Source organism: Argiope bruennichi, chromosome X2 (assembly GCF_947563725.1).
Source record: "Argiope bruennichi chromosome X2, qqArgBrue1.1, whole genome shotgun sequence".
In the NCBI taxonomy this organism is placed as follows: domain Eukaryota; kingdom Metazoa; phylum Arthropoda; class Arachnida; order Araneae; family Araneidae; genus Argiope; species Argiope bruennichi.
The window spans coordinates 6613785-6640018 of NC_079163.1; the positions used below are offsets into that span (position 1 = coordinate 6613785).

The 26234-nt window shown below is 31.0% G+C and overlaps 1 protein-coding gene across 2 annotated transcripts in view; it reads right to left on the minus strand.

Moving 5' to 3' along the window:
- Positions 1–26234, minus strand: part of LOC129960175 (probable tRNA (uracil-O(2)-)-methyltransferase) — a 65601-nt gene that overhangs the window by 28782 nt on the left and 10585 nt on the right. For both annotated transcript variants that reach the window (XM_056073381.1, XM_056073382.1), the window contains exons 4-7: positions 22578–22797; positions 22432–22506; positions 10985–11092; positions 9247–9318 (exon numbers count right to left, since the gene is read on the minus strand). In XM_056073381.1, the coding sequence (XP_055929356.1) occupies positions 9247–9318; positions 10985–11092; positions 22432–22506; positions 22578–22797 (475 nt within the window). The remainder of the gene's footprint in view (positions 1–9246; positions 9319–10984; positions 11093–22431; positions 22507–22577; positions 22798–26234) is intronic.

The window sequence follows — 26234 nt, forward strand, 5'->3', positions numbered from 1 at the left end:
AGTTGATTAACTTTTTTTAAAAAAAATTTCAATGGCAATTTTAAATTCTAGACCTCATACAAGTTTCTCTCACTTATTACTTTCTCGTATACTTAGTATAGAGAAAGTATAGTAATTGTCAAAAAAATTCGAACTCGAAATATTAACAAATCTCCACATTTAGACCATCTTGAGTTCGAAAAACATATTTTTGGAAAATGTTCTATGTCAAAGAAAACTCAAAAGCGCTTTGAGCTAGATATTTGAAATTTGGTATACGATATTTACACCAGATTTGTGGATTTCTATCAAATTTTAATTAAAATCCGTTCTGAGGAAGTCCGTCTGTTCGAATATTAGTTAATACGATAACTAAAAATCGAATAGAGTTAAATAGATAAGATCCAGTACACAGATTAACATCTATAGTGAAGCTACATGTCAAAGTTTGAGAAAAAACAAAACCAACGGATTGTCTGCCTATCGGTCTATACTTTCAGAAACATGTTAACGCGATAATTCAAAAACGCGATGTCTCAAATATATCAAATTATGCATGGGATTTTGTAATACAAATGCAGTTTTGTGTCGAATTGTTGTTTCAATCGATTGAGAAAAACGTCTCTAAAGTACAAACTACATTTTTTGATGTTATTACGCGCTTGCCAGATATAAATCGCCAAGGATGACTCAATAGATTCGGTAAAAATGTTAAATTCCCGCCAACATTTAATATTTCGTAACTATTTAGTGTACGCCAATGTTATGCAAGGCGTTCTATGGCATGCCAAGTTTATTAGACAGCATACGAGAAAATTTTGAGGAGACCACTCACGCTGGTTTTCTTCTATGTTATTGTACTTTGCTAAAAATGAAAAATCATTTATTTCATTAGTGTTTTGCGACAATTTTTTAATTTCTCCTTCCATATCAGAAATTTCTTTTTCTAAGGACTTTTTTTTGTGTGTGTGTTAATTCCAAAGACCAAGTACATAGAGCAGTACATTTTATTCATACAGAGTGTTCCGTCCTAGAGACGCCTTTCCCCTATTCTGCTGTAGTGATCAGGAAACCAGCGCATGCGCAGTTTCTGTTGAACTTTGATACGCTTCTTTTTTATTACTTTGTGATTCAGAATTTGTAATGCTTAATTAGAGATGTAACGTAGAACGATGTAGCTTTGTGTTCGTGTTCGTCAATAAATGTTATTCTGTGTTTTATAATATCTTCGATTCATTGAAAGCTAGAAATAGATTTTAGATGCAGATTATTAAATAACTGAACCACATAATAGAGTTAGAATGGCGCGATTACATTTAGATTTATTTGATGGAAGTTCTGGCGCCATATACATCAATCATTTTTTTGGTGCATCGGCCGGGAAACAAGAAGTCGGATGTGATAGTATCATGATTTAGAATATCGCTTTCGTTTTCGGATACTGGCTGCGTTGAAAGACAGAGTGAGAAAGAAAGGTAAGAAATACCTTTTATATAGAATTTCGATAGAAATAATTAGAATTGATCTGAAAATATTATTTTGATTTTTAGATATAGAAATTGATATTATTGATGTGATACAACCTTTGATATTGATTATAGAATTTCTAGAGAATTTTGATTACTATTTTTTGATGAATATTTCTTTGATTTGAAATACTGCTTTTGTTTTTGAAATTACTTTTGATATTGTACTGTTATATTTAGTTACTTATATACTATAAGAATGGATGAAAAAACGAAATTGAAAAAGTCTAGAGCTGTCATTCGTACAGCAGTAACTAAACTTATAAATAAATTAGAAAGCGAATTTGATGAGCAATCTGTTGATAGCTTAAGAGGGCATTTAGAATATTTGAATGAGATGTTAAATCAATTAAGAGAATTAGATAGTAAGATTCAAGAAATTATTTCAGAAGAAAACGAATTTGATACGGAAATAGAAGCTGCTTTTCAATACAATGAAAAAATTACTTTATTATGTTCTAGAATTTCAATACAAATTAATAAACTCTCTAAAGTTGATTCTAGTATTTCATCACAGTTTAACCCAAATTTGGCATTGAGTACACAGAATGGTTCGTTAAATAATTCGGTTATTGAATCTGCCGTTAATTCTAATAGAACTGTCAATTCTGTTCGTCTACCTAAATTAAGTATCGATAAATATTTTGGGGACCCATGTTTATGGTTAGAATTTTGGAATAAATTCCAAAACTCGATTGATCAAAACGAAAGCTTAACAAAAATAGATAAATTTACGTATCTAAAATCCTTACTAGGAGGATCTGCCGGTAATGTGGTGAATGGCTTCGCATTATCCGACGAAAATTATGATAAAGCTTTAATGTTATTAAAAGAAAGATTTGGGAGAGATGAGCTCGTTATTAATGCTCATATGTCAAAACTGTTGAATCTTTATCCTGTAAAGGATTCAAGTAATATAGTTGGACTGAGAAAGTTATATGACATCTGCAAAATACAAATCAGAAGCTTAGAGTCACTTAACGTTACATCTGGAATGTATGGTCATTTGCTGCAGCCGATTCTCCTTAAATTAATACCCGAGGATCTAGTTTTAGATTTTAATAGAAAACACTTAGCAAAAACGGAAGAAAATAAATTCAATGTTATGGAATTGTTACAATTTTTGAAAATTGAAATAGAATGTCGAGAATCATCTATTTTGCTAAGTGGCTGGAAAGGTGAAAGAAAAAAACCCGTCACTCATAACGTAGATTTTAAAAATCCTAAATACAATCAAAATAATTCATGCGATAGAAAAAACTTTACAAATGACAGGCAATATAATAGAAGTCGCATTCCGTGGAATAATAATTCGTCAAAAACTCATGAATATTTAGCACCAGTTGTTGAGAAAAAATGTGTATATTGCAATGATAAACATATTTCAGAACTTTGTGAGGGTTTAACAGTTGATGAAAAAAAGGATATTTTAAGAAAACAAGGTCGTTGTTTCTTATGTCTAGAACAAAATCATCGAATTAAAGACTGTAGGAAAAGGGATATGTGCGAAAATTGTAACAAGAAGCATAACCGATCGCTCTGTTATCAACTGGAAAACAAAACTATTAATGCAGAGAATAAAATTGTATCCGCAGTTTCCCATTGCAATTATAATATAAAAAATAAAGAACCGGAAGTTCGAGTAAACACTCAGTGTTCCGTATTATTGCAAACATGTACTGCCTGTATTCGATCTCCATTTGATGATGATAGACTTGAAACAGTTCGCATTTTGCTAGACAATGGTAGCATGAGAAGTTTCGCTTCACGAGAAATTTCTCAACAACTCAAACTTCCTGTTATTAGAAAGGAAACTCTATCGGTATATGGTTTCGGTGCTAAAGAAACAACTGAACGAACATATAATGTTGTTAAAATTAAATTAGTGAATCGCGACGAACCGACTTTAAATATTGAAATTGAAGCATTAGAAACTGAACAAATAACTGCAACTAATTTACCTGCTCCTAATGAAAATATTCCGAACTTAAATAAACAATTAAAAGGATTACAGCTTGCTGATTGCTATGAATTTAGAAATAACAAAATTGTGCTTTTAGTGGGTGCTGATTACTATTATGATATAGTTACTAGTAGAATAAAAAGGTTAAATGATAAGCTTGTAGCCACTGAAACTTTATTTGGTTGGTGCCTCCAAGGAAAAATCGATATGACAAATCAAATATTGGAAATGAAAATTATAGTAGAAGAAAAAACGATATCGAATGAATTAAAAAAATTTTGGAAATTAGAAAACTTAGGCGTTGAGGTTGATACCGATGAAAACATTTTTGACGATACGATTATGAAGGAATTTGAATCGGGAATTACTTTCTCTAATAACAGATACAACGTAAAGCTTCCGTGGAAACCTGGTATGAAGGAACAGTTACACGATAATCGCGAAGTTGCTCAAAAAAGGTTTTTAGGGTTAAAAACAAAATTCCTTAATGACCCCTTGCTTTTCACTGAATACAAAACTGTTCTGAATGAGTATCTAAAGGAGAACATTATTGAACAAGTTACGTGTGGGTTGAATAAAAAGATGAACGAACCAACATTTTATTTGCCTCATAGAGCAGTGATTCGTAAGGATAAGACGACAAGTAGATTACGCATCGTTTTTGATGCGTCTTCCCATGGTAAAGGAGAACTATCCTTGAACGATTGTTTACATATTGGATTAAATTTAAACCCTGATATTTTTCTTCTTCTGATTAGATTTAGAGAAAATCCTATAGCATTTACAGCTGACATAAAGCAGGCATTCCTCCAGATAGAAATTAATGAAGAGGATCGGGATGCGACTAGATTTTTTTGGCAGCAGGAACCAGATAGCTCTGAAGGAGACAATTTGATGATATATAGAATGACCCGTGTTTTATTCGGGGTAAGTTCAAGTCCATTCCTTCTCGCTGCAACAATCAAGCATCACTTGAAAAGGTATGTTGATAATTTTCCTGATACTTGTGCAATTTTAAATAATTCTTTATATGTCGATGATTTAATTAGTGGTCGGCAAAATGTAGAAGAGGCTTTAAAAACGAGCTTAGAAAGTTTTAAGATTTTTAAGGATGCAAGTATGATTTTAAGAAAGTGGCAGACTAATTCATTCGAGTTGCGTGATCGATGGAAAGATATTGGAATGGACATTGGTCCATCCATTGAGCCTAAAAACGAAACTTTCATGCCTTCTAAGGTACTAGGAGTTGTATGGAACCCCGACCGTGATTTATTTCATTTCGATGCTAAAAGTTTAATACAATTTCTCTCGAAACGAATGAACACTAAACGATTTCTCTTGCAAGCTGCAGGTCGTATTTTTGACCCTGTAGGGTTTCTTGGACCATTTATAATTAGATTAAAAATTTTAATACAAGAACTGTGGTGTTTGGGTTTGGACTGGGACGAGCGTTTCCCAATGAAATTAGACACTAATTGGAATGAATGGTGTGAGGAAGTTCTAGAACTGAATACTTTCGATATACCTCGTTACTATTTTGGAGATACTCATTCCACTGAAATAGATAACATTCAAATGCACTGTTTTTCAGATGCCTCTAAGAAAGCTTATGGAGCGGTTGTGTATTTTCGAGTAGCATTAAAGGACGGAAAGAGTTTTACTAGTTTTGTAGCATCAAAGTGCAGAGTGGCTCCATTAAAAACAATTTCAATACCTAGACTTGAATTAATGAGTGCTCTCTTGGCAGCTAGATTGAGTAATAAAATCTCCAAAGCTATAAAGTATCCATTAACTCATTACTTCTGGACCGATTCATCTATCACTTATTTTTGGATTAAAGGCGCTCCTAGTAGATTTAAACCATTTGTGAAAAATAGAATTCAAGAGATCCAAAGATTTACTGATCCAAAAGATTGGCGTCATTGTCCTGGAAAGGATAATCCTGCCGATTTAATATCAAGAGGTATGCCGGCAGCCGAACTTCGTGTTAGTGATTTTTGGTGGCATGGTCCTGATTGGTTAGCACAGAATGAACACTCTTGGCCCAAATCTTTGGAACTGTCAAAACAGTGAAATATTGAAAACATAGAAAATTACTAGCTTTGCAAAGGAGCTATTTTAACTTCAACAGTTGTAGAGTGCCCTTCAGAGAACGATTTAATTATAAAATATTCTTCATTTAACAAATTAGTTAGAATCACTGTATGGTGTTTAAGATTTATTAATAACTGTAAAATTAATATTTCTAATAGAAAGGAAGATTATTTAAGTGCTATCGAAATACAAAATGCTACAAAGATGTTAGTAAAGTATGTACAACGATCTGAATTTAAGTCTGAAATAAAGTATTTACAATTAAAGCATCCGATTCCGAAGAATAGTAAAATTTTATCTCTAAATCCATTTCTTGACAAAGATGAGCTGCTTCGAGTAGGGGGAAGATTAAAATTTTCAAATCTGTCAGATAACCAGAAGCATCAACTGCTTTTACCCAAATCGCACCATTTCACAGATTTGATTATAGAACATTTTCACAAAATATCTCTACATTCAGGCACGCAGACGACACTTTTTCTTATTCGCCAATCATACTGGATACCTTCGGGACAAGATCGAGTCAGACGTGTGATAAATAGATGCTTGACTTGTTTTAAAGCTAGAAGTCAAACTATTAACCAAATGATGGGCGACCTGCCCAGAGACCGAGTTATCCCATCTCGACCATTTGAAAAGGTGGGACTCGATTTTGCTGGTCCCGTAATTACTAAACCTAATCTTAAAAGATCTAGAGTGACTTTAAAATCATACATTGCTATTTTCATATGTTTCAGTACCAGAGCTAGCCATTTTGAAGTAGTGTCTGATTTGACTACTGAGAGTTTTTTAGCTTGTTTTAGGAGATTCATAGCTAGGCGATCAAAACCCTCAATCATATGGAGTGATAATGCCACTAATTTTAAGGGCACAAAAAATATTTTGGATTCCCTGCTAAAAGCATGCAAATCGGATTCCGTGCAAAGATTTTGTGCCAAGGAAGGTATAGTGTGGAACTTCATACCTCCAGCATCTCCTCACTTCGGTGGATTATGGGAGGCCAATATTGGAGCTATGAAACGGATCTTGTTGAAGGTGACTAAATCAACAGTGTTGACTTTTGAAGAGCTTACTACGCTGGTGACACAGATAGAAGCAGTTTTGAATTCAAGACCACTGTGTCCTCTTTCTGCCGATCCAGCTGATCTTCAACCTTTGACACCTGGCCATTTTTTGGTGGGAGCACCACTGTTGTCAATACCAGAACCCAGTGATTCCTTGACTAACATTTCTTTATCTTCTAGATGGTCTCTCATCCAGTCTCTTAGATCCAAATTTTGGAAAAGATGGAGCCAAGAATATCTCAACTCCTTGCAGTCTCGAGCTAAATGGAAACTACCTCAATTGAACATCAAACCCGGACAGCTGGTACTCCTGAAGGATAATAGCAAGAGCCCCATGGAATGGAACTTGGCCCGAATTGAAAAGACATATCCTGGAACAGATGGACTAGTCCGTGTCGCAGACATCAGAACCCCTAAAGGAATTTTTCGGCGAAGTATCAACAGACTCTGTCCACTCCCTTTTGAAGAAAGTGTTGGACAACTGTCCAACGGGGGCCGGGATGTTCCGTCCTAGAGACGCCTTTCCCCTATTCTGCTGTAGTGATCAGGAAACCGGCGCATGCGCAGTTTCTGTTGAACTTTGATACGCTTCTTTTTTATTACTTTGTGATTCAGAATTTGTAATGCTTAATTAGAGATGTAACGTAGAACGATGTAGCCTTGTGTTCGTGTTCGTCAATAAATGTTATTCTGTGTTTTATAATATCTTCGATTCATTGAAAGCTAGAAATAGATTTTAGATGCCGATTATTAAATAACTGAACCACATAATAGAGTTAGAATGGCGCGATTACATTTAGATTTATTTGATGGAAGTTCTGGCGCCATATACATCAATCACAGAGTAAAATAAAAATATTTCACATGAAAAAAAAGTAACTCTTCAAAAGAGCAGATGCATTTGTGAGAAATGTCACACTTCAGAATATATTTTGAGTGGAATTGTTGAAATAAATATTATATACATATTTGCAAATCCACTGCTTACGCAAAACCAAGTTCTTAATTTTAAAAAAAAATTATTTTCTTCTTTAAAAAAAATGCACTGCATTTTCTCTGAAATGTCCATATATCTTTTTCAATTTACCTTTCTTGCAACTTTTGAAAACTTAACTCGCATTTCCTACAACTTACTCTATTGTGTATAGTATGCGTGGATTGCAGAATATATTCATGGGAAAGTCTGCAATATCAGTCTTCTATGGAAGATAATTTGCAACTATTTTAAATGACATTTAAAAAGTATACCACAAAAGAAATTGCTGTTAATGAAATGTTATGGCTTTAAACTAAAATTTCAATGAATTGGATGTTATGCAATCGACAACGTAATTACGCGCCGCAATAAATACCAATTCAGTATTAAATTCAATAATTTACCATACAATAAAATCCCTTTCGTAGGTCATTCAAAAGACCCCCCCCCCAAAAAAAAACAATATATAAACAATGAACAATGATCGAATTTAACATGCCTTCATGGTAATCAGAATAAAAACGTCTAAATATTATATATATCTTTGATTTGTGTTTCTCCTATATTCAATTCCTTTTACGCATCAAATACATATTATTTTATTCTTATTTTTCGTCAATGGGAACCAACCTGCTTATTCTTAAAATATCCATTAGGTTAAACATGAAGTTACCAGATAAGGCTAAACTAAATTCTTCGCTATTTAAAATACTTAAGAAGCTCGGGTTGCAAATTTGTTTGACACATTTCGTTCGTACTTCGTCTGTTTGGAATAATCATTGCAATACACGCCGATGCCCATTGTTGAAGAAAAAAGTGAACAAAGATTCAATAAACTTTATCGTAACACTAGTTGAAACGTCTCGATCCCTACCTCGCATTCTCTCCTTCCGCGGGTTTTCCTCCTTGATACATCCGATTAACAAAGATTTATGATTATATTTTTAATTTATTGAATTCAATGTCTGCGGGAATAAATATTTTCTTTGGACTTTCGAGAAAATTAAGCACTTTTAAGGACCCCCCCCCCGAAACTAAGCTCATTTAAGGTGCTTAAAAATGATTTTCAAATTTAAGCACTTTTTATGACGTTACGCACCCTGGCATCATTTGGAAATAAAATGTATAAGCAGGTCAATGATCGCAGCGGAATCAAATTGGATCCAAAAACAGAAGCAACAATTAGGTAACCGATTTCCAAAACACCCGATGTACTCGAGTATGACGAATCCAGTACCAATACATCAGATGAAGAATCGTCTTCAGTCTCTAAAATTTTGTTATCCAAAATCTCAGTAAAAACTGAACTGAATAAACGTTTCCCTTCCTATGAACATTTTAGGCCAAAATCAGACTTTATTTTTCAACCAGAACAGAGAATGACATTGCACTAAATAACACTGTACTTTCAAATTCCTCAAGACATACAGACATTCTGACTATAAACTGTGAACTTGAATGTCTTGAACATGCCATCACAAGTATGTTAAATAAATTTGCAAAATTCATTCACTTTCGGTTTAATTTTCGAGGAGTTTTATAAACTACCTTTGAAATAATCTCAAAATAATAAGTCTTTTCATTACTGTTGGATTCATAATATAGTATATAACACACAATATAACAAGATATAAAATAACTTACAATTAAAATAGTTTCAGGTCCATAAACATCCCAAATTTTTCTTCTTCTCAGATCAATGCCCATTCCTTTATGCTAAATTAAAGAAAGCAAACACCATTGAACATTTCAAAATCACGTACAAAAATTAAATATTTCCGATTTTTTTTTAAAAAAATCAATTTAAGACTAGTCTAAGTTTCGATTTTATAGATAGTGACTAATACGCAAATGGCTAAACATATGGGGGAAAAAAACGTGACCACATTTGATAAAATTGTGCACAAAACTTTAAAAAAAGCAGTGAAATTTCTAATTTTCATGTAATTGAACAATTTTACATCTCAAGTTATCAGATATTTAATTCACCAGAAAACAAATTAAGAGCCTTTATAAATCCTGATTATTCACATAAAATAATGCTTTGAAACTGATTACTAAATTTAAATTAAGAGCTACTGCTTTTATAAAATAGCGGAGTTCAATTACTGTTTCAATCGGATCACAATGCTTTTATATATAAAAATTAAATCACGGGTATTTCTCAAAATACAAATAATATTTATCAGTTTTATAAAATCATAAAATTAATTTGAAAAAATAAATTTTTTTGCAGAAATATTTGGGCAAGATAAAGCAAGGTTTATCGAATAAGGGCTTAAGTCTTAAACCTCCATATGGCAACAATTCAATTGAGGACTTAATTTTACTGCTAGCGGTATAATAAAAATGTGATGTGCTTATTCTGTTACTGTTCCACAAAAATTTATATTAAAATGTTAATGTTTTTAAGAATACCAATGCTTTAACCCTCTGCCTTCTGAAAGCAGTTTAAATCCGAAGTCAGGTATATAAGATCTTTTTATAAATGGTAGGTTGAAAGGGACTCAAACGTTCTCTTCCACTCGCTATGGGAGGGAATTAAGTAATTATTTCACAGGTGTCACTAACTGACCATATAGTTGTGATTGAGAATCATTGGGTGCTATTCTTCCAAAGGCGGAAAGAGAAATTCGGGGAGAATATAATAGAATTTTAGAATTCATTTGTGTCTTGATGAATATCCACTACACAAGGGAAAATATGCTTCCTTATAATTCAATGTAGGACTTATTTCTGTTACACAATCTGTCTGGCATATGTTCCATGTAACTCTTCTTAAAACTCAAATTCTTTTTTTTAAATTGTTGGTTGTCACTAGAGCGGCGCTTCTCTTCTGAACACAACCAAATCGTCTATAAACACTAAACTTTTAGACATTTTACCAATTGATTTAACTAAATTAATTTTGTAATGAATTCATTGAAAATTTAGATTTATGTACAAAATTTTTACTAATTAACATCAACAGAACTTAGTAAATAAAAAACACAACCTTTTAAAATAATAGCATGTTTTATAATAATATTTATTATTTTGGAAGTTAATTTTATGAAGTTAGCAAGTGTGAATAAAAGTTAACTTCTAATTCTTGATGTAATCTTTTGACATACTCCGCAAGCAAAATTCATCACTCAAAATAAGAATATCCGAAAATTTCCTTCCGAAACAACTCATTGATGATAACTTGCTTTATAACCTGCATCCCTCGTTTGCAGCAATAACAAGCCGAAATCCGATCAGCCAGGTTGAACCGGTTTAGTACAGAGAGGGTTAAAATATCTTTGAAGTTCAGGAAAAGTCAGAAGTGGATGATGGTTCCTTTTTTATCAGATAGTTTTTAATTTATTATATTGAGAATCAAAAATTAAAAGAGTCATACCCCTTCAGATGACAAGATATGATCCAGAAGTCCATTTCCACACCCCAAATCAATAAATGTCTGCTTTTGTGATAACTGCATTTCCTCTCTCTCTCGATTCCACAGCGTCTGGAAATAATCTTTATTATTTTCGTAAATCTTATAAATAAAATGTGAAAAAAAAAACTGTACATATTATAGATGTTTAGCATTAACTATTCATACTGACAGATTGCAATGACAATGCATCATATTTATAAAAGTTGATATAGCTCTGCTGAGTTTCAATGAATTGATATTGTGAATTCTCATTCATTAAAAGAAATATAAAATCATTGCTTTTTATAACTTAAATTGAGTAATATTTTCCATTGACAATAAATATCAAACCAAGTATTTTTCAGAGTTAATTATTAACAGGAAAAATTTAAAAAATGGTGTTTATGCCAAAAAATAAAATTTAATATAAATAGATGCAAATTCAGGGAATCTAATACCTTATAAAAAACAGTTATAAATCAAATACAGCAATAAATTCTGCTACAAATCAAATAAAGCACTTAAGAAAAGAAACAAGCCTGTTAATAATATCCTAGGCTCAACCTATGAAACTATAATTAATGTCTTTAAGACACAAGTAAAGGATTGGTTTTCAGAATGAAGCTACAGCACTTATACTATTGAAGAAAGGCCAACAAGATTTAATTTGAAAATGAAATATTTAGCTCAGTTTTATTCATGCAAAACTAATATAATTGTAGATTGCACTTGTGTAGTATAATAGTACTTTTTTGCTTTCTTGCATACAAAAAACTGTAATTAAAAACAAAAATTCGAAATCGAAATTTGGACAAATCTCTGTATTTCAATCCACAAATCTCCATAAGTTCGAAAAACACATTTTCGGAATTATGACTTTTAATCTGTTAATAAGATACTTCAAAAAACGCTTTGAGATAAACAGATTAAATTTGGTATGTAGCCTTTAAATGAAATTTATATATATAAGAAATGCATTCACAGGAATTATGCGAGCAAGTGAACAAAACTACAAAACTTAAAAGAGCTAGATGAATAAAACTTGATGCACATCTTTAGCATCCAACACGTTGTTTTAAGTATGAAATTTTGAACCAATTCCATCAAAAGGATAACCATCTGTCCGGGCATATGCATGCAAGTGTACATGAATGTACACTGGCATGCATATAAACATGATAATTCAAAGTAATGACTAAGATAAATACATTAAGTATGTGATCATGTTATTAAAATTGTAGTTCTGTGGCAAATTTTGGGTTTAATCGGCTGACAAAAAGTCTTCCAAAATGTATAGTCGGTTTTCTCCACTGTATCACAAAGCATAAAACGCTCATGTATGGGTTATGATAACAAAAATTTGAACAACCTAGCTTAAAATTCAGAATTTTTATGCATGAGGGGAGTCATTTTTATTAGACAATGAGCGAGAAAGTTCCGAAGTCATAATTTCAGCACTTTCTATATGAATATTTTAGTTATAATTTCTTTCTAAACGCTATTTTTTTTACATGTATTATCATAATTGTACATATCTAACAATCTGATAAACATGCATCCTGGGTAACACAAATGACAGGCGAAAAAGTTTGTACATTAATACACTGAAAACATCCGCTAAATAGTCGGTTTGTCCAACATATTATTACATCTAATAGTTTAATTTAGTTATAACATCCCGTTTTGAAGCAACACTAAGGATATTTTTGGACAGAACATCCCCCACCTCCTGCCGTCTTTCTAACGATTTTGTGTCACACAAACAGGAGGATATTTGGCCATGGAGAAATTAATGAACATCAGATCCGCTTGCAGAGCAGTCTTCGTTTGAATCGTGTTTCCAACCAGGAAACACGATTGGATTTAAATTTTGATTCTCATTCACTTTAATTGTTGACAATGTCTGCGGAAACTGTTATTCTGATAACAACGTCTGCGGTACTGTTATTCTTTTATACACTTTGAACTCATTTAATTCCTTGATGAAGCATAGATGGATTTTAATTGCGATTTTCTATTTTTGTATTTGCATTGGAAATTGATTAATGTATTGAAAAATTCAAGAATATTACTAAACATAAAAAAAATTCCATAGAAACTTATTTTTATAAATAAATTTTATGGGACTTCTTTTTAACAGAGTATGTAATCAAAATTTATTTTAAAAATAAGAACTTTATCAGAACTTCTTAAGCACCTTTAGAGAAAAATGGGAACCAAAAATAAAATATACAGAAATAAAGTTCTATAAAATGAATACAGAACTACTAGTTACAAAATGAATCAAGTTAGTATACAATTTTTAGGTATACAATTATATACTAATATACAATTACTAATATACAATTATACTAAGTATACAAGACTAAGTATACAATTTTTAAAAAATACCACAAATAATTGATGAGCATGTTCCCTTAACATTCAAAAGAAAATATTAAAGATGTTTTTTAAGCAAGCTTTTTTGAAAAATTTTATTACAGCATTTTTATTGCAGATCTAATTTGGATATGAAAAAATCTTTGGTTTGTTGAACAAATATTCACAATTTCAACAATTATTATTTATAAAAGAAATTTAATTCTCCATAAGGAATCAAGAAATTAGATTATTACTTCATTTATGTCATTCTTTAGTCATCTGTTCTTAAATATATTTGTGACATTATGAATTGGCTGATGCTGGTGATATTCTTAATTCTTTAGAAATGTTTACTAAGTAGATTCCATCAGAATGCCTTATGTGGTCATAGACTTGATGTTGCAAAATAAAACATTTCAATATTTTTATCAACAATTAATTCTTTCATCAATGAAATAAATATTACAAAGAAGCTTGTTCATGAGAATAAATAAAGTATGAAAAAACTCATCCAATCACATTTTATGGACATTCACATTCTTGAAATCCAGTAAAGATAGTCTATCATCTATAAATTTCATGAAATAAATCCATGTACCCCATGAGAACAGCATCCTATTCATCCTTCTGATGTAGCAGCAACACAGAACATGTTTAATTTTTCTAACAATTCGTAGTATTCTCCACCAAAACATTTTTTGCATGCATAATTTAATGGAGATCTATTCAATATACATTCCAAGATTTTTTGGAAAGAATTTGGAAATGTTGCAACAGAGTGCATAATGAGAAAATGCTGCAAAAATTAAGTACTTTTAAGCACTAAAAATTAAGCACCTTTGTATAAGTATGCATACATAAACTGCATATTTTCTAAGCATGGTATTTTTTTGTTTTATAATAATGCATAGTTTTTATTGAAAAAATTCTTAAAAATTAATTTTAAATGCTTATTTTTTAAATTTTAAAATTTATTTCTGTATTTGCACATCTTCTATTGTAAAATTATGCCTTTTTCAATCTGACAAAAGCATAGAAAAGACAAAACTATTAATACCAAAAAAAAAAAAAAAAAAATGAAATCAACTTTTAAAAGATTAACAATAAAGATCTGAGAGCTTTTTCAACATTTTTAAAAATTAAAATAAAATATCAGATAGATACAACATTTCTGAAAATGTCGAAGCTTAGCATGACCACAAAATTTGTATTCGATTTTTATGTAAGCAATCATAATTAAGATACAACATGGCTGGGATGGAAAAAGTAAATTTCTCCCTGCACTGACTCATTCTATTAAGTAATTTCGTTAACTAACGTTATATATTTTTACAAATAAATGAAAATGCTTTAACAAGTCCTAGTTTACATAAATAATGGAAACAAATCCATAAAGTCAAAAAAAAAAAAAAATCAGTTCTATAGTTAGAAACAAAACGGAAATAAACAGCCAGAATCTCCTTAAAACTTCCACGTATATTGTCAGGAAATTGTCGTACGGAATATTAACACTAGGCGTGAATTAAATATTTTTACTAATTCTATCGTGTAATCTTTGGCAAGTGTTTCGGGATTAATCACTAGATTACGGTTGAAAGCATCCAAAAAGCGAATTTGGGTTTTAGATGCATTCTTTTTAATTGATTAAAACAAAAATTTAACTCAAAATTACATACCAAATTTGACATATTTAAGTCACTACATTTTTGAGTTATCGCATTTACATATTTCTAAAAGTCCAGACTGACATGTGGTGAACCCCTTAATGGATTTGGCTCAAAATTTAAGAGATTTTGACACAATAGATATTACCACTGTGTACCAAATTTTAACGCTTTAGCTCTCTTCGTTTTGTAGTTATCATGCTAACATATATTCGAACAGTCGGACAGATAAACAGATTTCCTCTAAACGAATGTTGCTGCAAATTTGATCGAAATCTATAAATTTTATGTGAAGACCGCGCACCAAATTTCATCATCTAGCTCGAAGTGCCTCTGTGTTATCTTTGTCTCAGACAGACATTTCCCGAAAAAGTGTTTTCGAATGCAAATAGTTATGAAACGTGGATATTTATTAAATCTCGAGTTCGAATTTTTTGGTGATTGCAATATTTTCTCTAAATTTTCAATACGAGTAAGTAAAAATGCCAATTGAAGCATTAAAAAAAAAAAAAAAATCTTTCTTGAAGCCCGCGCGAAACAATATATCACACTGCTGCAAAATTTAACAAAACTTATCAAATGAAGAATTTTATTCAATGAACATCCTTTAAAACTTTTTAAGTTTAAATAAAAGCAAAGAATTTTTTTTTTTTTCTTTTACTACAATTTTAACAGCTACAGAATAACGTGATTCTACGATTCGAAGAAGCAATATCATTTTGAATTTTATTATAACAAAAATCATTGTTATAAACTGTGTCCAAAAACTAATTTTTCAGATATTATTTTTAAAAAATTACATTCAACAAAACAAATTTTTTTATTATTTTAATCCTTTTCTTTTTTAATCTTTAAAACGGACGGTATTAAAATAATTTTTATGCGATAATATGCTTTGATGTCATGATGAAAACACATTAAAATTATATTTTTTAATGAAATTTCGAATTAAAAGTTTTGAGAAATCCGTTCTTAGTGTGCGTCTTATGCCAAAAAATAACTTTCCGAATTTCATGCTCCTAATTTCAATGGCTTTATGCTAAGCGTTGCTCAGAACAAGACTTTATATATAAAAAAAATTTCATTAGGGAAAAAAATTTCTTAATAGAAAAATATTTTTTTAATTAATAATTTAATAAAAAGAAAAAAATTATAAAATGATAAAACCTAAATCCTGAAAAAAATTGTAAAAAACGTTTTTTTATTTCTTAAAAAATATTAAAGTACCAGATCTAGCAGTTTCTTTTTTTCTTAATCAAAACAAAATTTGGCAAGATTAGCCCAACAAATAAAAATGTTCAAATAGATGTGAATATTCAAAAAAAAAAAAAAAAAAAAAAAAATACTGCGAAAGATATCACGATCAATGAAAATTTAAGGCTTCAAGTTAAAATTTCATCATACTAGATTTTACGCGATTGATTAACATAATTACATACCGCAATTAATTACAATTCAATATAGTACAGTTGAATACCTGAGGTAGGTCGTTCAAGCGATTGCACTAAAACGACATATCAATGAGAATGGTGATCGAATATGTAAGTGTTTTTAAAGCAGTTTTTTCATGTTCGAAATATCGTTTTGACGCATCAAATTCATCCTGCTATATTCTTATTTTCCGTTGATCGGACCATATCGCATATTCATCTTTAACAACACATAAAAGTTTAAATATACACTTACCAAGCATAACTTAAATAAATTCTTCATTTAAAACATTAAAAATTGAAATGTTTCACATAACTATTCCAGTATTTTAATAAATGACAATGCAGATTGTTGAAGAAAAAGGGCGCAAAAAGTCGGAAATGGGGGGGTGGGGGGTGAAAGAATCATTAAGCCTTATCTTAATATGTTCTGGAATCCCCGGATACTTTCTTCAAATTCTTATCTTTTTTTTTTTTCTTTTTTTTTCTTCATACATCCAGTAAACAAGCCTTTACGACCACGATTTAGAATTATCATATTCAACTTGTGGGGAAACAAAACGAAAAGCCTTCTTCGCTTCATGAAAAACATTCAGCACTTTTTAAGGACTTTTCTGAAAATCAAGCACTTTTAAGGTGCATAAAAATGGTTTTACAACTTAAGCACTTTTCATGACGCTACGCACCCTGTGAAAGTGTACCGATGTCTACAAAACAGTGAATAATTTTTGGAATTCTTGTCAATCTTGAAGCTAATTATTTGGACAATTCTTTAAATATAACTGTAAAATTCACATGTCTTTTCAAGAGCCCTATGTGATTAGCTCAGGAAAATCATGAAAAAGATTTTTTAACTGGTGGAAAAAAAAACCCTCATTACTATAATATGTCCATCGCATATAGAAAAGAAGTAATGAATTAAGTTTGGAAATTTATAAATTTGATGTTCATAGAGCCATCTGAATCTGAAATTCCTCATCTAATAGTTTATGTAGCCAAGAATTCTATGGCAAGGATGGACATTGATTTTCGAACATTAAATGCCATTATGAAGGTAATTATTTTCTGATAAACAACATGTAGGAATTTATTTTTATAGCAGGGTTTGCTCACTGGTTAACTAGCTTGGAACTTTAAAAAGGTTTTTGATAGATCAAAATGGATCTGCGGTACGGTGATGGAACGGTGATCTTGCTTTCATCAAGCTGACGTCGCAGTCTACGCTGCGTGCTGGTGCAAGCAATCAAATTAAATCATGCGATGCACAAGCCAACTGTATTTTCTTTCTTTTTTCTGAGATTTATATATATATTCCAATAACTAGCAAAAACTTGTTAATGTTTCCTTTAATTAAAAATATTTTTTAACAAAAGTTATTAAATTGAATATTAGGAACAACATCCACAAGTTTAGAAAACTGTGCCTTTTACTTTTAAGTGAGAAATGAAACCCAAATTCAAATCTCATTCAGAATATGCTCAAGCCTACATATACAAGGGAAATTTTTCTAAAACCCTTCAGGAGCATTTCACTCACTTAAGGTTAATTTTGAAAAAAATTGGATAAATTGAGATTTGTTCGATGGTTACATAAACGTAGCCATAGAAAATATATTTGGGACATGTAAGAACCAAATGAAAAAACTTGCTATACAAAGATTTACCAGACCACTACAAAGAAGGTTAAATCACTGTTTGGCTTAATGGATTTTATAAAACTTATGTTCCAAATTATACTGAGTTTTCTGTTCTACTCACTTATTCTACTAAGAAAAATAAACATAAAATGGTCAATTGAGACAAGTAAAGAAAGCTTCATTTGATAATTTGAAAGAACTTTTATGCGAGGTAACTGATTTAGCTAGTCCTAATGTCAATTTATCTTTTCAAGTGCATTGTTTTGTATCAAATTATGGAGTAGAAAGTTGACTAACCCCAAAAAATGTTGAACAGAATTATAAGTCTATTGCTTTTATTTGTCAAAAGTTAAATTTCACTCAGAGGAATTGGGCTAGTATTGACAAAAAAGTATGGACAGTATAATATGGGCTGAACCAATATGAATCTATAGCATCAAAGTCAAAATTATTTCAGGTCATAATCCATTTAAAAACTAGAATTAATCAACACCAAAAAGTCCTAAACTATACTAGCGGGGCCCTTGCATTGCAAAGTTGGAATAAATCCATTATGCATCAGTCAGAAGTACAGCATAAAGGTGCTGATGCTTTATCTTGATTAAGGTCAAAGTTGAATCAACTGTTTATTTGGTATATTTGAGCTAATGCTTGTTTAAGAATGGTTTTCTAGAATAATACACTTAATATTTCTGGACATTAACTTATTTTCATTGTGATTATTGAACTTGCTTTGCAGTTTAATGAACAATATTTGAATGTTGGAACTTCAAAACAATATATTGAATCGTTGTGTTTTCTACAGTGTTCATATAAGGTCTCCTATAACCAGAGCATTAAAAATTCATATTATACATCTTCATTTTGCTATGTTATAATATAAAGCAATAAATGGTATTTACCATTGTTCCATTTATGTGTTTGTAGTAAAATCAGACACAAGAGGCTAATTTTATTCTTAAGTGTGTCATGTAAAGTACAGCTACACAACCCTTCTGAAAGCCTGGCATGAAAATTAGTCGCCAAGCAGAAAAGAGGGAGTGAGAAAGAAGCGAGTGGCGAAAAGAGGGAGCAGCAAGATATGACAAAAAGATAATTTAGTGAGGTTTATATGTTGCATTGTTCCCCATTCATTAAATATGCAAAATAAATAATCAATGAATTAAAACTCTCATTAGTCCTCAATCGCAATTCACGTATTTACAAAAATGTGGTAGATGAATCCTCTAACAGATTAGTGTAAGGAAAAATTTTTTGCCTATGAAGAGTGTAAAATTTCAATTTTTGAAATACCCTATTATCAACATCTATAGAAACAAAAGCATTTTTATATAATTGGTCACTTTATTTGATACATTTTTGCTACAGGAAATATATGTCTAACTGCAACAGTTAAGGAAAGAAACACTTGCTCTACTTTCTTGGGACACCCTATTATACATCATAAATGGCTTCATTATGGGATTCTACTTCTTATCTAGCCTTCAATCTAAAATTGCAAAAGCAACATATCAAATTCGATCCATCTAGATAAATAGTTGCATTTTTGAACTGGCTCGTTATTATGTGATTTAATGGCTCAAGAGCCATAGCATTTGAGTTATTGTTTAAATAGACAGTTACAATTCCAAAAATGGGTACTCAGAAGGTCTAAAGCATAGATACATATATATAATCCCGAAATTGAATTTTTTGGCTGTTAAAATATTATCTCTTATTTACTTTGTACATACTAATGTAAAAAAATACTTACTACATGAATTGCTTTATTACCATTTCAATTATGCAGTTATTCAAACCAAATGTCACAAATTAAATTTCAGTTTTGAACTTAACCTTTATTTCTGCACATTAAATCTTCACTATTATTATAAAAACCTTTAAATATTTACCACTTATTCTATTCACCTGGTTAAAATATTGGCAAGCTTTATTTAAATAAGCAATCAATGCACACCATTTACATAAAAAAAAAAGATCAATTAATGAGGCTGGACTATAAAATATTTTGCATTTTATAAAGAATGCTCATGCGAAGGATGAATTATAATGTTTTAACAAATTTTCTGAAATTTCTACAAGCAAAGGGCCAGGGGACAAATAGAAAGTTTTTTTTTTTTTTGTCATTAACAAACTGAGATTTACTTAATTAACAGCCCATAATCTGGTGGCTTCATTCAGATAGAGTTTTGAGCAAATACAATGGTGTGCAAAACTTAAGCAACAATGTAAATTTTAAGTAGGTAGCCATGAAATTTCAGAAAAGGTTATTGTGATCAGTACAGGTACGCAATTCAGTAGAAAAGTGATGTGTATGCAAATATCAGGAACAAAATGTCATATGCGATGTAAGTGTTCGCAAACGCGTGCGGTCGGCGCACGCAACTGAAAACTACGAAGAAAGAATGGACGTGCAATTAAAGACATTCGCTGCAAGTGCAAATGAGTTCTTTCGTGAAATATGGCTAAAAGAAATCACCTGGAAGACTTCACCCTTGGAAGAATGATAGGAAAGCTGAAGGTAGTTTGACCAATGTAGCTGAAGAGTTCGGAATCAACAAAAGTGTCGTTTCGAGCGCTTGGAAAGCCTTCCAAACTATAGGTACAGTTGTTAGAAAGATTGGTGGTGGCCGTTCTAGGATAACAACTGCAGTGAATGACTGATATATCACCCTGCAAGCGAAAAGAGACCGATATCAGTCAGCAAGCGCCACTGCTCAGCAACTGTGTACAGCATCAGGGCGACTAGTGTCGCTGTTTACTGTGGCCAGACGCCTTCACAAAGATCTATTCGTCTACCGTCCTAATGCTGCATCCCTTTGAAAGTTCGCTATCGGTAACACCGTTTAGAGTGGTGTAAGGAGAATAAAAACTGGACATCTCATGAATGGAGTCGTGTCCTCTTTACGGATGAGTGATTCTCAACGCCCTTTTGATTTACAGAGAGGTCGGGACACGTTTTCGTCCCAGTAACATCACGGAAAGAGACCACTACTGTGGTCCTGGTGTTGTCGTCTGGGAGGCATTATGCTGAACGGGTGGATTGAGCTCCCCATTTTCAACAGAAGTTCTACAACCGGATATCGCTATTGTAAGGAGGATCAGACTTCATTTTTATGAAAGACAATGCACGGCCACACCGGACTACTGATGTTCAGCAGCTACTGGAAAGTGAATATATCACTCGAATGGATTGGCCAGCATTCTCTTCTGATTTAAATCCCACAGAACATATGTGGGATGCTTTGCGGTACTATTACATCCTCCAGGGAACACCCAACAACTGAAACAAATGCTGATTCAGGAATGGGCACTTACCTCAAGAACCGTAGGACAAATTGCTGCTAAGTATGGAGAGACGGTGCGAAGCAACTATTGTAGTAAAGGGAGGGCATATCCCAAACTAAGAAACATCTGCTTGTTGTTCTTCCTCTTGGACAGGCAATCATGTGTAGCGATACTATGAGTTTAATAAAGAGTTTTTTGTTTGATTCTATACTACATGCATTATATTCATTTTTGCGCAACTATGCGTTCGTCATCGTTTAAGTACAAAAAGCTGTCTCTCGTTTCTACATTTCAAGTCTCTCAGATGATTTCTCGTGGAGTTATGGCAAAAAAGCATCTGTTGCTTAAGTTCTGCACACCAGTGTATATTATATATCAATAACTACTTCCAAGTTTTGATACAACATTCGATATCTAAACAGAAAAAGGCATGCCGGGTAAAATTATTGAAGAATCGCAGATTTAGTAAAGGAAAATCTAAAGACAGATATTAATTGCTTAGTTAATAATCTGAATACAATACGATATTAAACAATAAAATTACTTTTCTTTTGTATATTTAACTTAATTACCATTTCTCATCTTTAGAATCTGAATATTCTTTTGATGTTAGAAAATTATCATTACCTATGTACATAATATTAAGATAAAAGCAAGTTGACAGCAATTGCATGTATCACTATACCAAATAAATATCTTTAAATACATAACGTGCTAAATTGATGCATTTTAATTAAATGTAGCTTCCAATGCTAGTTACTGATGTTTCATGGAACATTACATCCAATATAAAAATGAAAGTCATAGAACTTTCTATGGAATTAAGATTTTTTTTTTTTTTTTTGCCACTTATAAATTTAAGGGCGTTTGAACAATTTAATTCAAGATTCTATTCTTGTGTATGGTAAATCTTCAGTTAAGAATTTACAGTAAACTGCTAAAATTTTTATGAAAATATTTAACGCGATTCTTAAATTTATATAAATATTATAGCTGGATATCAAAAGTAATGCAATCAATAAAAAAATTTTAGAATTAAAAGAAACTTACAATAAGGTATGCAGCAATTGCTATGTCTTCATAAACATATTTAATTGGATCAGTATTGTTGTATTCTGGCCAAATCTAAAATAAAGAGGAATATGTGAAGAAAAACAGAGACAAATAAAGGCAAAAAAGAAAAGAAAAATAATTACCTTAACAAATTTATCAGCATATTTAGATTTTAAATAATGTAAATTCACATTATAATCCTTAGCCGAAAGGAGTTTTAGAGATGGAATGACAGGACTCTTTGGAATTTCTTGACACCATTTAATTATCTTAGGAAAGACTTTGGATTTTAGCCATTGCACTGATTCATCATGTCTAGGTTCTTTATATGAAGGCTGAAGTATCTCCAATTTAACACTGGACCTAATTTATTTGATATTGAAAATGGATAACAATGCACAGTTCATAAGAATTTCAAAAATTATAATTTTTAATGCAATCAAATGCTTAAAAGTATTAAAAGGCATTTCAATTCAATACAAAAGTCAATTTAAAAGCAATCAAAGCTTTTTTTTTTTTTTTCTGTATAATAGACAAACCAAAATATACTTGTATTAATAAATTTCAAGTTTTTGATATTGAGACAAACATGAAAAGCTTATCTAAAATATTCATTTTCTTTGAGAATTTGAGCAAGATAAAGTGGGGTAATTATAAAACAAGCCACAAGTTTTTTTTTTATATGCAACAAAATTTTTATACGTATGTGAAAATTCTGATAAAATACTACTTTAAATTACTAAATCAATTTTTAACAAATATATTATAAATTCTGCAAATGAAGAAATGAATAATTTGTTAGCCCAACATATACAAACAGAAATTTAGAGGAAGATTTTAAAATTTAAATGAAAACCCTCAATAATCAAGAATGTTAAATAAAAAAGCAAAGTTTAAACCAGAAACTTTTTGATGCAAGTTTAGCATCAATTTTGTATAGCCATTTTAGAATGATAAAAAACAGTAGAATTTATAATACTGAGAGGGATATGGAATGTAAAGACAAATAGCTACTGTTCTGCTATATTTTTTGGCACATATATTCTATTCCATTAAAAAATTAGAATAGTACGGTGAGTGTGGTATGCATTTCATTAACTTTAAAAAAATTGTCTGATTAAGGAGCAGTTTAATTACTTAGTTCATAAATAATTTCAGCCTTAGGAATATGTTGACTTTGAATTTAAATTTATGCTTTAAGAAAAATACTTTTATAGGTAGGTTGTTGTAAAATTCATGCTGAATAATTTCTGTGTGAATAAGAATAATTTCATATAAATGGAAGATTCTATTTCATCTCTTGAATTCAGTCCTGCCCTTATTAATGGATTTTCTAATTCTACATGGAAGTTTGTGAATATCAACAGAAGATAATGTCGACAGTATATTTTTTTGGACGAGCAAAGAAAGAACACATTTGGTGAACTGCTTCTTCTGTATTCAGAATTTAAAAAAAAACTACTCTAAAACAGGTTAACGTATTAGTACAGTGAAGGCTATAAAGTGTATTCTATCTAATGAAATAGTCCCAAAACGATTCTAGTGCCGTTTGAAAGTTGTCGTATTTGACCAGAATTTGCCTTTAAATATAAATATTCTTATTAATAAAAATCTATTTTCAAAGAGAAAACTAATTTCATAATATATATATTCCTTCCTCTATCTGAGAAGACTTTATCCGAAATTCGGCCTTTTATATTTCTGAGGGGGTGGTGGAGGGTGGGCAGTAGATTCATGGTCTTGAAAAGTAAGATTTGGAGATTTATCTGTTTCAGTGCTAATCAAGGCTCTAATTTATTCAATTATTTATTTCTCGTTTTCTGTGTGTATATTTTTTATATTATATATATATATATATATATATATATATATATATATATATATATATATATATATATATATATATATAAGCATTATTTTATGTGAAGCAGAATGCAGTTTGAAGGCAGTGAAGATACTTTTAATTTCGTGACGTAGTTTTATTTCATTTTGAAGAAGCAGGCATATGTACAAGCGTTGAGCACACAGAAAAGGATGAGGGAAAAGCTCTTGGACATTTTATCCCTAGTCTTATATAGCCAGAGAAATTGACAGGGAAAATATTTCTTCATAATGCTAATATATAATGAGATTTCAAGAGGGATTTTCGTTACACGTGTTGAAGAGAATTTGGATCGTCAGCGGTATTTTGTCTCCTCACGCAGAGTGTGGGAAAGTTAGACTTTTAGCTGATTCAGCAATTTAACAAAGCTTCTCTTGAATTAATTAAGTAGAGACAGTGGAATTGGATCACGAAATAAGAGAATATTTTAGAATGAAGTTACTATGGGCTAAATTAAGATAAAATCTTGAAAATTAATTAAATTGAAATTAAAATATCATTACATACATATTATATATATATACAGGGTGTTTATAAAGTCCCGGACTCATTTTGATGTTTAATAACTCATAAAATAATAAAGATAGATTAAAATTAATAACATAAATGGTTAAATAGACTCAAAAAGTTTCATGACCCTTGTCAATGAACTTCCACGTGTGCCCCCTTCGTCGCACGGAGAATATCAAGTCGATAGTCAATTTCACGCCAGGTAGCGATAAGCATGTCGGCATCCACAGAGCCATTTGCGCACATTATGGCGATTAACAATACCAGAAACATGACAGGATGCTTCATCGGAGAACATTATGCTCTTCAGAAAATCAGCAGCATCTTCTATCCTCCTTAGCATATCTGTTGCAAAGGCCATCCTCCTAGGCCTATCGTTCGGTTCCAAAACTTGAACAATTTGAACTTTGTATGCATGCAGTCTTAATTTTTTCTTAATAACCTTGTACACCGTCGAAATTGGCATATCCAATTCTGTTGCCGCTGATCTCACAGATATTCTAGGATTGTGTCAAAATGTCTCTCTGACACGCTCAACATCAAAATCACTTGTGCAAGGACGTCTGGAACGTTTCTTATCTTCGATACTTCCAATTTCTAGAAAATTCTTTTTCCACCGCAAGATGCTGTTTTTGGATGGAGGATCTTTTTGGTAAATTCTTCTGAAATTTCTCTGCGCTTGCACTATCGATTTCATTTCTATGAACCACCATAAAATCTGTGCTTTCTCTTGTGGTGTAAGCATTCTCCTTAATATCCACTCGAATAAAAGATCTCATACAAAAGTACTACATAGAACAAACACATCAAAAGTAAACATAACATTGCAATAGTTGCCAAAAACAAAAGAGAAAAATGCAATTAATAAGCAGACAATATTTAGAAAAGTACAGATATTTAGACTGGAAAATGAAATTATCTGAAAATAACCACACGTGCAGACGATATTTAGAAAAGTAAAAATATTCAAACCTGAAAAGGAAAATATATGAGTTATTCCATCAATAAATGCCATAAGTTTGTTTATATCTTTATTATTTTACGAGTTATTAAACATCAAAATGGGTCCGGGACTTTATAAACACCCTGTGTATATATATATATATATATATATATATATATATATATATATATATATATATATATATATATTCTAACACATCCTAAATACCACTGCTTTAATATTGAAAAAGAAAAAGCTATATTATTGATATTTTTAAGACATTAAATAAAATGCTGAAACAAATTTTCACAAACCTGAGCTCATTATTAATGACAAAATTGTGTCAACCCAGGAGTTTTAGAGCATAGGCTTTACTTCACTTAAGATTCTTTTTTTTTTTTTTTTTTTTTCTTTTCAATTGCAAGATCTCTTTTTGTTTTGAAGAAATAAATGAGCAGTTTCATT